Source organism: Rhinichthys klamathensis, unplaced genomic scaffold (genome assembly GCF_029890125.1).
Source record: "Rhinichthys klamathensis goyatoka isolate OS25496 unplaced genomic scaffold, OSU_Roscu_1.1 h1tg000133l_1, whole genome shotgun sequence".
Taxonomy (NCBI): domain Eukaryota; kingdom Metazoa; phylum Chordata; class Actinopteri; order Cypriniformes; family Leuciscidae; genus Rhinichthys; species Rhinichthys klamathensis.
Window position 1 is genome coordinate 2,792,759 of NW_026606668.1, and position 14,532 is coordinate 2,807,290.

The 14,532-nt window shown below is 36.9% G+C and overlaps 1 protein-coding gene across 12 annotated transcripts in view; it reads right to left on the minus strand.

Annotated features, from left to right (window-relative positions):
* The window catches only part of ptprdb (protein tyrosine phosphatase receptor type Db), an 86,015-nt gene that overhangs the window by 38,327 nt on the left and 33,156 nt on the right, over positions 1 to 14,532 (minus strand). For 8 of the 12 annotated variants that reach the window (XM_056256840.1, XM_056256843.1, XM_056256839.1 and 5 more), the window contains 2 exons: positions 2,108 to 2,293; positions 692 to 700 (listed from right to left, as the gene is read on the minus strand). In XM_056256840.1, the coding sequence (XP_056112815.1) occupies positions 692 to 700; positions 2,108 to 2,293 (195 nt within the window). The remainder of the gene's footprint in view (positions 1 to 691; positions 701 to 2,107; positions 2,294 to 14,532) is intronic. The other 4 variants (XM_056256841.1, XM_056256845.1, XM_056256852.1 and 1 more) reach the window with 1 other exon arrangement.

Here is a 14,532-nt window from a genome sequence, read left to right on the forward strand (position 1 = left end):
AGTTCTTGTAATATCAATATCTCAGCAAAAATACCAAGGGTTTAACAACAACTGGGGGGGACATGACGGAAAAATTTACAACCAAGTCCTCTCAGTGACGGATAACAAATAGCACAACCTCTGGATGACACCTGTTTTCTAAAAAAGTTGATCATAAAATTCATGGAAAAGAACACAGAGACTTAAGACAGGCAGACTCGAGCCCAGAGAAAGAAGAAAGCCAAAAAGGCCACGATTTTGGGTGAAAAGCCACTGTAACATTCAGCATTAGGACATTCAAACCTATCTAGATAATAAAGTAAGAGAAAGAAAGAGAGAAAGATCTGAAAGAGTGAGAAGGGGGTAGTGATGCAGGAAATCCAATGCCAAGGGCAGTGAGTGTTTGGAGAAGTGAAAGAGTGAGCCAGTGAAGGAGGGAGCAAGAAAACGTAAGTGAGAGTGGAAGCGAGAGGCTCAGTACCACACGTTAGAGGGGCAGCGCTCGGGTAAGGAGAACTATCTACTGTACGTGAATACTGTGTGTTAAACTATGTTCTGACTATAGGTGTGTGGAGAGAGGGTGACTATATTGTTAGGGGAAATTCAATATATACTGTAGATATATCATGCGCTTTACCAATAACGACATGTTTGTGTGTTTTGTGGTTGAACATGAGTGAGTGTGTGTTGTGCCTCAGAATAACACACTTACCAAAGGACTCTGTAGATTAAAACACAGAAAGAGAGACAGCACATTTATCACTTAAGGTCGTCACACAGCAAAAACAGTGTGTTTGAGACTGTGTGTGTGTGTGTGTGTGTGTGTGTGAAAGGACATTAGGCTACAGGATTTCTTTAAAGATGCACTCAGAGAGGTTATGCGTGCAAGTTTGCGGCATGGGATCTCATGGATTGTTTCATTGGTCTTGCAGTGACTGCGTGTCTGGACATTAAATTTTTCCCACTGTTGTGTTGTGTCTTTTATATGTCTATTGCATTTTCTGGTTTCCTTGTTCCTTTTTTACAGGTACTTTTATAATTATGTTTTTTTAAGGAATATAGTAATATATATATATACACACACACACACACACACACACACACACACACAGGTGAAATTCGAAAAATTAGAATATCATGCAAAAGTTTATTTATTTCAGTAATTCACTTTAAAAGGTGAAACTAATATATTATATAGACTCATTACATGCAAAGTGAGATATTTCAAGCCTTTATTTGTTATAATTTTGATGATTATGGCTTACAGCTTATGAAAACCCCAAATTCAAAATTAGAATATTGTGAAAAGGTTTTCATAGCTGTAAGCCATAATCATCAAAATTATAACAAATAAAGGCTTGAAATATCTCACTTTGCATGTAATGAGTCTATATAATATATTAGTTCGAGTTTCGTTTTTTTTTTCGAGTTTCACCTGTATATATAATGTCGTTACCACATTGATTATCGTCCAATACTAGAATTTTTTAATGTATCGGTATCAGCCGATATTTTAATTGTGAATGCAATTTTTAGGTTACATTAGATTAGATCTACCAGCATTTAACACTCACTTAAAGCTACTCATTAAAAGCACTTACAATTTAACTAGCACTGTTAGATCTTTTAAATCTTTAACAAATTTGTGAATGTTGTGATACATACATTTATTTTTTAGCATTTAAGATGATTTATTTAGATGATTGATTTTAATTTATTTAGACAAAGAAGTATATCATTTTAATATTGGGCACAACATGAAAAAATTATAGGCTTTCCGGTATCGTATCGGCCAGAATTGTAATATTGGTGCATACCTATATATATGAAGAAAACTTACAACATTATTATTAGTATTATTTGTAACTTGTTTCAAGCTCAGCAAAACACAGCTGGTCATGTGATATCAACATGGCTGTCCCCATGAGGAGACCAGCTCCACGTAGACTGAACTATTTTTTATAAAGCTACTGATATGACTCTTCATCTCATGTGAGTGTACATAATTTAAAACATATTTATAAAATGTACTATTTATTTTTTAATGAGGAAAATTAGCTAAGTGCACCTTTAAACAAATGACGAGAATAAGAGAACAAAGACAGCAAATCCTTCAGAGCACACACACCTGAGCGTAGTTGTTTGATCCGGCCATGAGTGTGTGTATCTATGGGGAGGAAATCTTTAAACCAGGTGATCTCTGGGTCAGGTGTTCCGCTAGCTGCACACAGCATGGTAGCGGTGCGAGAACGCTCCACCACCTTCAGCTGAGGACCCATATCAATATTAGGGAAACCAGTGGGAAGCTGGTCCTCTGAAATAAATAAATACAAACAAACATTACATTCACACCTCTATTGATATTGGAAATCACCAAAACAAACACTATGCAACACAGGCACCTCCCCCATCATGAGTGTATACGCTCCTGCTGATTGCCTACAAGTGTGTTTTGGTTCTCGGTCTGATCCACTTTTTTTAACAGTGTTTCACAGAAATCGCTTACTGCACCTTAAAGACCCATTCCTGTAGACCGTAAACAGCCTGTACTATTATAGACCACAAACTACAAAATTACTATTAATGCACAATATACAGTAAATGAGACAATTTTTCATTTTACAAAAAAAAAAAAAAAAAAACCTTGCTCATTTTAAGTCTTGTAACATAAGCCGATAATTATTTTCAAATTCTTTACAAGAAGTTGTTTACTCATTAAAAAAAAAATACGTTTGGAGTTTGTCAAAGTTAACATCTCAATTTAAGATATTAATTGAAATATACTAGGGATACACAATATATCGGCCACCATATTGGTTATCGGCTGATATATGTTCATTTTTAATGTTATCGTTATCGGCCCAATATGAAAATTTTGCCGATATATTAAAGCCGATAAATAATAAATTGATTATTTTCTTGAGCTGAGACACTTCAGATGCTGAGACACTGTTCGCCATGATGGTTTTGAATTGCTTGAAATACAGTTAAGTGCAACATGTTCTGTCATAAGAGGAATTTACTCCAAAATAAGCATAGAAAAATGTGTAAAAAGTGTAGATTCAGTGTTGGCCTATAGCTGTATATTGGCCATTATATTGATTATTGGTCACTGAATAAAAACAATTATTAGGGCCCAAGCCCAAAGGGCGAAGGCCCTATTGTTTTCCTTAGGATTATTTATTATTATTAGGGCCCAAGCCCAAAGGGCGAAGGCCCTATTGTTTTCCTTAGGATTATTTATTATTATTATTATTATTATTATTAGGGCCCAAGCCTTGAAAAGGCGAAGGCCCTATTGTTTTCCTAAGGATTATTATTTTTTTTTAGGGCCCAAGCCTTGAAAAGGCGAAGGCCCTATTGTTTTCCTAAGGATTATTATTTTTTTTTTTCTCCTCTTTTATTTTTCTTACGACTATTCGGGCACTTTTGGGGCCCTTAACGTGCCCGAAAACTCTTGAAACTTTGCACGCGGGTCAGAACCCGCGGCCATCAGGGCCGGGCTGAAGATGGTACCCGGGCGTGGCAGGGGGGCTAGACAGCGCCCCCTGGAACGGGGTCCGAAAACTTGGTCCATAAATCAAACACGCTTGCATGTAAGAATATGAAACTCGGTACACATGTAGATCTCATCGGTTCATATATCCTTCGTGCATTTACTTTTTACCCCAGCCCAACAGGAAGTCGGCTATTTAGGGTTGTTTGTAAAACGCATGCAATGGAATTTAAAGTACTTCTCCTAGAGAATTCAAAGAAATGCCACGAAACTCGGTCAGCATGAAGTCAAGACATTGAGGATGAAAAATTGCGAGGGGATTTTTGATATCTCGAACGGTTTGGCCGTGGCGGGGAAACGAAATTATGGCGAGAAACGTGAAACAGGAAGTGTGTTATAACTTCTACATACATTAACTGATCTTGATGAAACTTCAGCAGTGTGTTCGCTGTAAGAGGCCGATCACATGGATGTGACTATTGTGAGTCAAAGTTATAGCGCCACCAACTGGCAGCAGGAAGTGTGTCACTTTCAAAATGCTTCGAAATCACCCTCTTATTTTAACCCAATTTGCTTCAAACTTCATCTGTATAATGTAAACATACGCCAGATGTAGCCCTGTGAATGGATTCTTGATATCTTTGATACTGTTGCCGTGGCAACACATCAAACTTTAAAATTCTTTTTTGATGCTTTTGAGACTCTTAGCATGCTTGAAATTGCATGAAACTCGACAGACATGTCACATATATTAGCCAGTAGACATGTGCAGAGTTTCAGGAACGGGCGTGGTGCAGGGACTCAGTAGCGCCACCTTTTGACAAAAGTGAGAGGGTTAGTTTCATAGTTTTACCTGCAATCTTAAAACTCGGTAGGCATATTGTTCAGATCAAGCCGGACAACTTTCTAATTTACAGTTTTTGGTTCCGAACAACAGGAAGTCAGATATTTTGGTTTGAATGGGATGTTTTGGAGTAATCTCTGTCCCTCTCTCCCTCTCTCTGCATACCTCTGTGTCTGTGGGGGGAGGGGGATGTGTCTGTTTGAGTGACAAAGCTTTTAATTATTGTTGATCAAGGTTTCGGGGGCTTTTGGGGCCCTTAACATCCTCTAAAACTCTTGAAACTTTGCACACGGGTCAGAACCCGTGGCCATCAGGGCCGGACTGAAGCTGGTACCCGGGCGTGGCAGGGCGGACCGACAGCGCCCCCTGGACTGGGATTCGAACACTTGTCCATAAATCAAAGACACTTGCATGTAATAATATGAAACTGTGTACACTTATAGATCTCATTGGGTTAAACAACTTTCGTGCTCTAAGTTTTACGACATCCCAACAGGAAGCCGGCTATCATGGTTTGTTTGGAAACGCATACCCCTGAAATTCTATTTAATTCTCCTTGGGAATTGATCGGATTTCAAGCAAACTCGGTCAGCATGACGTCAAGACATTGATGATGCTAAATTCCGGAGGGATTTTTGATATCTCGAACGGTTTGGCCGTGGCGAGGAAATTAATTTTATGACTAAAAAAGGACACATAAAGTGTGTTATAACTTTGCTCGTTTTACCTACAGTTACAAAACTTGCCACGCATATTGTTCTCATCAAGCCAATCGACTTTCTAATTTAAAGTCATTAGCTCAGAGCAACAGAAAGTCAGATATTGTAGTTTGAATGGATTTCTTGTCCCCCTGCCATTCTGTTTGTGTGTGTGTCTGTGTGGGGAGGGGAGCAGAGGGGAGGGGAGGGAGGGAGGGTTGGTGTCTGTGTTTATGTGTGTGTGTGTGTGTGTGTGGCTGGCTGTATGATTTTTCCTGCATTAAAGGATAAAGAAATCTCTAAGTCCTTGTCTTTTCGCATAACAATTTTTGTATTTTTTTTTAAATGACAAAATATGCATCACTCCTCTTAAGTGGTTTATTTTATTCCCACCAAACTTTTTCAACATGATGAAAATACATTAAAGAAGCATAATTGTGAATATCTATTGAATATCTCTAATTGTTTTGCTATGGCGAGGGATTAAAGTCATGTAAAAAAAAAAAAAAACACTAAAAGCTTCATATCTTCTAAAAATGTAATTATACACCATTTATTTCTAGATAAAATTATACAAATATCAGAACTAAACCCATTTTATTCTTGTTTTCAATTTAAGAATAATGTACAAGTTTAAAAACAGCCAGGATGCACTATTCAGTTAAAAAATAAATATATCAAATAATACATAGGGCTATACTGCCCTCTTGTGTTCAAAATCAGGTAGGCCTGTTGTATTTAAATATAGGTAGCTGCTATGTGACTCCGAGAATTTTTTCTCACCGGTTATTTGACGTGTAACACCGGGGGCTTTTATATCGCTAAGTTAAAAGTGAAAGTAAAGTAAGGACATTTATAGTGGTGGCGCTCACAGTGCGCTCGAATGAATTTCTATGGAAGTAGAAATGAAAAAACGTTCGCTCTGTTTTGCTCGCTCGTCGCCATGGATGCGCACTGTAATGAATGCCACTGCAGCCGCATACTTTTTAGTGTCACTTTAAAATTAGTGCAATATCGGGGGCCGATTGCTTGAATTGTGAGTTCAATAGTCTATTATTTTTCACGGAAAACACAACAACAAAAGAGTACAATGATAGATTCGCTTAAATAGGCGCTTTTACATAAAATAGCCTATTCCGTCATCATCTTTTCAGTCAGCACTTCACTCTCGTGATTAATGAAATTTATTGCTGATATTTGCTGCAACTTTCGTTCCGCTCACAATTTAGTAAGCAAACACGCTTCAAATGTGTTTTTATTTTATTTTTGTGTATATATATGTGTGTGTATATATATATATATAGCTTATGTTTCAAATATGAGTTAATTAACAATCGTTTGAAAGAATGATACTTTTAAACATATCACTAAACCGTCATTAGGTGTCGCCAGGCGACCGTCTTAATGAGCGAGTCATTGATTCATTTGTTCGAACGATTCGTTCGAACGGCTGAGTCATTCATGAATGAGACAGATTATGGATTGGTCATTGAATCTTTCAGTCAACCGATTCGTTCAAAATGCTGAATCATTCAGTAATGAGAAAACACGTTGCTGTGAGATGCGCAATGGTTCTGCTGTGATCTTTGTTTAACTAGTTTCACTGCTGAAACAGAAAAAAGTCAATATTGCATATAAAATGTAAGTGATTTGACGTGTGTGTGAGAGAGATTGTGTCTGTTACAGTGACAAGAGTTTAACCCTTTAAGGCCTTGTCTTTTTGGATATATATCTCTTTTTTTATTACAAAATGTGCATACAACCCATATATTGTAAATGTATTGTTTGCTTTAAATTAAATTAAGATTGTATGTTTGGTAATTGAACCTAAATAAATTTAAAATTAGGAAGTCGGCTATATAGCAACAATAGTTACATCCATCTGATCGGCCTTCCTAAACCCATATATTATGGGTTTAGGAAGGCCGATCAGATGGATGTAACTATTGTGAGTCAAAGTTATAGCGCCACCAACTGGCAGCAAGAAGTGTGTCACTTTCTAAATGCTTTTGACAAAAGTGGGGGGGTTAGTTTTATCCACAGTAACAAAACTCGATATGTATATTGTACTCTTCGAGCCGGACAACTTTCTAATTTACCGTAATTAGCTCAGACCAAGAGGAAGTCAGATATTTTGGTTTGAATATGGTGAGCCTCTCTCTGTCTCTCTCTGAGCTAATATGGCAAGCCGTTTTAACATTTAATCATTTTAACCTACTAGTCTCTATTTTCATGCTACTAGTACTTATTTTTTAGATACTAGTATCTATTCCATTAAGTACTAGTACTTACTCATTAGCGACTAGTGCTTATTCTGTTTAGAATATTCAAAGTGCTTATTCAATTTTTATGCTTATTTATATTTTCAGAGCAGAAATTTTTTTTCAATTTAAGAATTATTTTTAAGTTTAAAAACAGCCAGAATGGTTGTTTAGTCAAAAATAATAATAATCCAAATCATATATAGTGCTATACTGCCCTCTTGTGTTCAAAATCAGGTAGGCCTATTGAATTTATATATATTTATATATTAGAGAGAGATTGTGTCTGTTACAGTGACAAGAGTTTAACCCTTTAAGGCCTTGTCTTTTTGGATATATATCTTTTTTTTTATAAAAAAAAGTGCATACAACCAATATATTTTAAATGTATTGTTTGCTTTAAATTAAATTAAGATTGTATGTTTGGTAATTGAACCTAAATAAATTTAAAATTAATGTTCTATATTTCAGATCAATATATTTGTTTTCCTTCATTTTAATCAACACTAACTTTATTCTCATCTGAATTATAAATAACTTATTTCTGTATAAAATAAAAAATCCCGAATAATCCAGACCAACCAGAGCGCACTATTTCTACAACATCATCAGTGCTGAAGCGGAACTACCAGAGTCGTTCGGCAGATAGTGAGCAGATATTTTGTGTCACGTCGTGCACAATAACCCTAAAGGCACCAGGGTGGCGGTGCCACCGGCTTTTTATATATATATATATACATATATATATATATATATATACATATATATATATATATATATATATATATATATATATATATATATATATATATATATAATATAGCTGCGAGCAGCGATGAAGGGCCAAAGCCGGCGGCACCGCCACCCTGGTGCCTTTAGGTAACTAAAGGCACCGGGGTTGCGGTGCCACCGGCTTGGGCCCGTAATCGCTGCTCGCAGCTATATTTTTTTTTTTTTTTTCTCCTCTTTTATTTTTCTTACGACTATTCGGGCACTTTTGGGGCTCTTAACGTGCACGAAAACTCTTGAAACTTTGCACGCGGGTCAGAACCCGCGGCCATCAGGGTCGGGGTGAAGATGGTACCCGGGCGTGGCAGGGGGGCTCGACAGCGCCCCCTGGAACGGGGTCCGAAAACTTGGTCCATAAATCAAACACGCTTGTATGTAAGAATATGAAACTCGGTACACATATAGATCTCATCGGTTCATATATACTTCATGCTCTTACTTTTTACCCCAGCCCAACAGGAAGTCGGCTATTTAGGGTTGTTTGTAAAACGCATGCAATGGAATTTAAAGTACTTCTCCTAGAGAATTCAAAGAAATGCCACGAAACTCGGTCAGCATGAAGTCAAGACATTGAGGATGAAAAATTGCGAGGGGATTTTTGATATCTCGAACGGTTTGGCCGTGGCGAGGAAACGAAATTATGGCGAGAAACGTGAAACAGGAAGTGTGTTATAACTTCTGCATACATTAACTGATCTTGATGAAACTTCAGCAGTGTGTTCGCTGTAAGAGGCCGATCACATGGATGTGACTATTGTGAGTCAAAGTTATAGCGCCACCAACTGGCAGCAGGAAGTGTGTCACTTTCAAAATGCTTCGAAATCACCCTCTTATTTTAACCCAATTTGTTTCAAACTTCATCTGTATAATGTAAACATACGCCAGATGTAGACCTGTGAATGGATTCTTGATATCTTTGATACTGTTGCCGTGGCAACACATCAAACTTTAAAATTCTTTTTTGATGCTTTTGAGACTCTTAGCATGCTTGAAATTGCATGAAACTCGACAGACATGTCACATTTATTAGCCAGTAGACATGTGCAAAGTTTCAGGAACGGGCGTGGTGCAGGGACTCAGTAGCGCCACCTTTTGACAAAAGTGAGAGGGTTAGTTTCATAGTTTTACCTGCAATCTTAAAACTCGGTAGGCATATTGTTCAGATCAAGCCGGACAACTTTCTAATTTACAGATTTTGGTTCCGAACAACAGGAAGTCAGATATTTTGGTTTGAATGGGATGTTTTGGAGTAATCTCTGTCCCTCTCTCCCTCTCTCTGCATACCTCTGTGTCTGTGGGGGGAGGGGGATGTGTCTGTTTGAGTGACAAAGCTTTTAATTATTGTTGATCAAGGTTTCGGGGGCTTTTGGGGCCCTTAACATCCTCTAAAACTCTTGAAACTTTGCACACGGGTCAGAACCCGTGGCCATCAGGGCCGGACTGAAGCTGGTACCCGGGCGTGGCAGGGCGGACCGACAGCGCCCCCTGGACTGGGATTCGAACACTTGTCCATAAATCAAAGACACTTGCATGTAATAATATGAAACTCTGTACACTTATAGATCTCATTGGGTTAAACAACTTTCGTGCTCTAAGTTTTACGACATCCCAACAGGAAGCCGGCTATCATGGTTTGTTTGGAAACGCATACCCCTGAAATTCTATTTAATTCTCCTTGGGAATTGATCGGATTTCAAGCAAACTCGGTCAGCATGACGTCAAGACATTGATGATGCTAAATTCCGGAGGGATTTTTGATATCTCGAACGGTTTGGCCGTGGCGAGGAAATTAATTTTATGACTAAAAAAGGACATATAAAGTGTGTTATAACTTAGTTAGTTTTACCTACAGTTACAAAACTCAGCTTGTATATTCTTCTCCTCAAGCCGGACACCTTTCTAATTTAAAGTCATTATCTCCGACCCTCAGAAAGTCAGATATTGTGGTTTGAATGTGGATTTCTTGAAATGGTATCTCTCTCTGTCTCTCTCTGACAGAGAGAGGGCCCCCCCCCCTTTCTGTGTGTGTGTGTGTGTGTGTGTGGCTGAAGGGAGGGGAAGGGAGGGAGGGAAAGGAGGGGAGGGAGGGCTGGTGTCTGTGTTTATGTGTGTGTGTGTGTGTGTGGCTGTCTGTCTGTTACAGTGACAAGAGATTAAGCCTTTCATTGCTGTGTGATTTTTCCTGCATTAAAGGATAAAGAAATCTTTAAGGCCTTGTCTTTTTGCATAACAATTTTATATTTTTTTTATCAATTACAAAATATGCATAGAACCCAGATCTTTAAAATGTATAGTTTGCTTTAAATAAAATTAAGATTGTATTGGTAATTGAAGCTGTATGAATTTAAAATGAATGTGGTCATTTTCTCTCTCTCTCTCTCTGAGCCAATATGGCAAGCCGTTTTAACATTTAATCATTTTAACCTACTAGTCTCTATTTTCATGCTTCTAGTACTTATTTTTTAGATACTAGTATCTATTCCATTAAGTACTAGTACTTATTCATTAGCGACTAGTGCTTATTCTTTAGTACTAGTGCCTATTCTTTAGATACTAGTGCTTATTCTTTAGTACTAGTGCCTATTCTTTAGATACTAGTGCTTATTCTTTAGATATTCTTTTGAATGCGTATTAGTAGCTAATGAATAAGTACTGGTATCTATTTAATAGGTACTAGTATCTAAAAGGTCATTTTCTCTCTCTCTCTCTCTCTCTGAGCCAATATGGCAAGCCGTTTTAACATTTAATCATTTTAACCTTCTAGTCTCTATTTTCATGCTTCTAGTACTTATTTTTTAGATACTAGTATCTATTCCATTAAGTACTAGTACTTATTCATTAGCGACTAGTGCTTATTCTTTAGTACTAGTGCCTATTCTTTAGATACTAGTGCTTATTCTTTAGATATTCTTTTGAATGCGTATTAGTAGCTAATGAATAAGTACTGGTATCTATTTAATAGGTACTAGTATCTAAAAGGTCATTTTCTCTCTCTCTCTGAGCCAATATGGCAAGCCGTTTTAACATTTAATCATTTTAACCTACTAGTCTCTATTTTCATGCTACTAGTACTTATTTTTTAGATACTAGTATCTATTCCATTAAGTACTAGTACTTATTCATTAGCGACTAGTACTTATTCTGTTTAGAATATTCAAAGTGCTTATTAGTTTAACCCTTTAAGGCCTTGTCTTTTTGGATATATATCTTTTTTTATTAAAAAAAAATGTGCATACAACCCATATATTTTAAATGTATTGTTTGCTTTAAATTAAATTAAGATTGTATGTTTGGTTTTTTAACCTGAATAAATTTAAAATTAATTTGCTATATTTCAGAACAATATATTTGTTTTCCTTCATTTTAATCAACACTAACTTTATTCTCATCTGAATTATAAATAACTTATTTCTGTATAAAATAAAAAATCCCGAATAATCCAGACCAACCAGAGCACACTATTTCTACAACATCATCAGTGCTGTAGCGGAACTACCAGAGCCGTTCGGCAGATAGCGAGCAGATATTTTGTGTCACGTTGTGCACAATAACCCTAAAGGCACCAGGGTGGCGGTGCCACCGGCTTTTTATATATATATATATATATATATATATATAAATATAGCTGCGAGCAGCGATGAAGGGCCAAAGCCGGCGGCACCGCCACCCCGGTGCCTTTAGGTAACTAAAGGCACCGGGGTTGCGGTGCCACCGGCTTGGGCCCGTAATCGCTGCTCGCAGCTATATTTATTATTATTATTATTATTATTATTATTTTTCTGCTACCTTTTGGACACTTTTGGAGGCCTTAACATGCTCAAAAACTCCTGAAACTTTGCACACATGTCAGAACCCGCGGCCATCAGGGCCGGGCTGAAGATGGTACCCGGGCGTGGCAGGGGGGCTCGACAGCGCCCCCTGGAACGGGGTCCGAAAACATGGTCCATAAATCAAACACGCTTGCATGTAATAATATGAAACTCGGTACACATGTAGATCTCCTCGTTTCATATATACTTCACACTCTTACTTTTTACCCCAGCCCAACAGGAAGTCGGCTATTTAGGGTTGTTGGTAAAACACACGCAATGGAATGTGAAATACTCCTCCTAGAGAATTCAAACAAACGGCACGAAACTCGGTCAGCATGAAGTCAAGACATTGAGGATGAAAGTTTGCGAGGGGATTTTTGATATCTCGAACGGTTTGGCCGTGGCGAGGAAACGAATTTATGGCGAGAAACAACAAACAAGAAGTGCGTTATAACTTCTGCATACATTAACTGATCTTGATGAAACTTCAGCAGTGTGATCGCTGTAAGAGGCCGATCACATGGATGTGACTATTGTGAGTCAAAGTTATAGCGCCACCAACTGGCAGCAGGAAGTGTGTCACTTTCTAAATGCTTTTGACAAAAGTGGGGGGGTTAGTTTTATCTACAGTAACAAAACTCGATATGTATATTGTACTCTTCGAGCCGGACAACTTTCTAATTTACCGTAATTAGCTACGACCAACAGGAAGTCAGATATTTTGGTTTGAATGTGGATTTCAGATTCTGAGTTTTTAGCTACTCCTCCTAAGTAGTTTATTTTATTCATGCCAAACTTTTTCAACATGATGAAAATACATTGAAGATGCTAAATTGTGAACAGATATTGAATATCTCAAACGGTTTTGCTATGGTTGAGGGATTCAAGTAATGTCAAAAAAAGAATCAGGGCATGTCTCATATCTTTCTAAAATGTAATTATACACCATTTATTTTTATATAAAATTATACAAATATTAGAACTAAACCCATTTTATTCCTTTTTTTCAATTTAAGAATTATTTTTAAGTTTAAAAACAGCCAGAATGGTTGTTTAGTCAAAAATAATAATAATCCAAATCATATATAGTGCTATACTGCCCTCTTGTGTTCAAAATCAGGTAGGCCTATTGAATTTATAAATATTTATATATTAGGGATGTTACTATGGGAATATTTTCCCACCGGTTAATCAACGTGTGATTGTGTAAACCAATTGTGTAAACCTCCCGCTGGGGGGTTTAAAAACACTAACTTGAAAGCGAAAGTATAATATGGACGTCCGCACAGCCATTGAAATGGTGGCGCTCGAATGAATTCCTATGGAAGTAGAAATTAACTAAACGTTCGCTCTGTTCTGCTCGCTCGTCGCCATGGACGCGCACCATTATGAATGCCAGTGCAGCCGCATACTTTTTAGTGTCACTAAAATTAGTGCAATTTCGGGGGCCGATTGCTTGAATTGTGAGTTCAATAGTCTATTATTTTTCACGGAAAACACAACAATAAAAGAGTACAATGACAGATTCGCTTAAATAGGCGTTTTTACATAAAATAGCCTATTCCATCATCATCTTTTCAGTCAGCTCTTCACTCTCGTGATTAATGAAATTTGACTCCTGTTGCTGATATTTGCTGCAACTTTCGTTCAGCTCACAATTTAGTAAGCAAACACGTTTCAAATGTGTTTTTATTTTATTTTTGTGTATGTGTGTGTATATGTATGTATATATATAAATATAGCTTATGTTTCAAATATGAGTTAATTAACAATCGTTGGAAAGAATGATACTTTTAAACATAACACTAAACCGTCATTAGGTGTCGCCAGGCGACCGTCTTAATGAGCGAGTCATTGATTCATTCGTTTGAACGACTGAGTCATTCATGAATGAGATAGATGTTTATGGATTGATTGGTCATTGAATCTTTGAGTCAACCGATTCGTTCAAAATGCTGAATCATTCAGTAATGAGAACGCGTTGCTGTGAGATGCGCGATGGTTCTGCTGTGATCTTTGTTTAACTATTTTCGCTGCTGAAACAGAAAAAAAGTCAATATTGCATGTAAAATGTAAGTGATTTGACTTGTGTGTGTGTGTGTGTGTGTGATTGTGTGTGTGATTGTGTCTGTTACAGTGATAAGAGTTTAACCCTTGTTAAACTTTAGGCCTTGTCTTTTTGGATATATATCTTTTTATATTAAAAAATAGTCATACAACCCATATATTTTAAATGTATTGTTTGCTTTAAATTACATTAAGATTGTATGTTTGGTAATTGAACCTGAATGAATTTTAAATGAATGTGCTATATTTCAGATCATATATTTGTTTTCCTTAAAATTTGAACTAACACTAACTTTATTCTCATCTGAATGATAGATTATTTATTTCTGTATAAAATAAAAACACATTTGATTTTTCTTTTTTAATCAATGTAGAATGTGTAACTGAAAAAATAAACAGATTAGGGCTCTGTTTGATGACAAGAAATGAAAACCAATGCGATATGATGAATGTCCAAAAGATGGCTCCCACAGACTGTTTTTAAATAGGATTGTTTGATATTTTTTGCTTTTAAACTGTGTGTGTGTGTGTGTGTGTAAGAGATTTTGGTTGGGTGACAGTTGTAGTTTACAGTTTGACAAGAGTT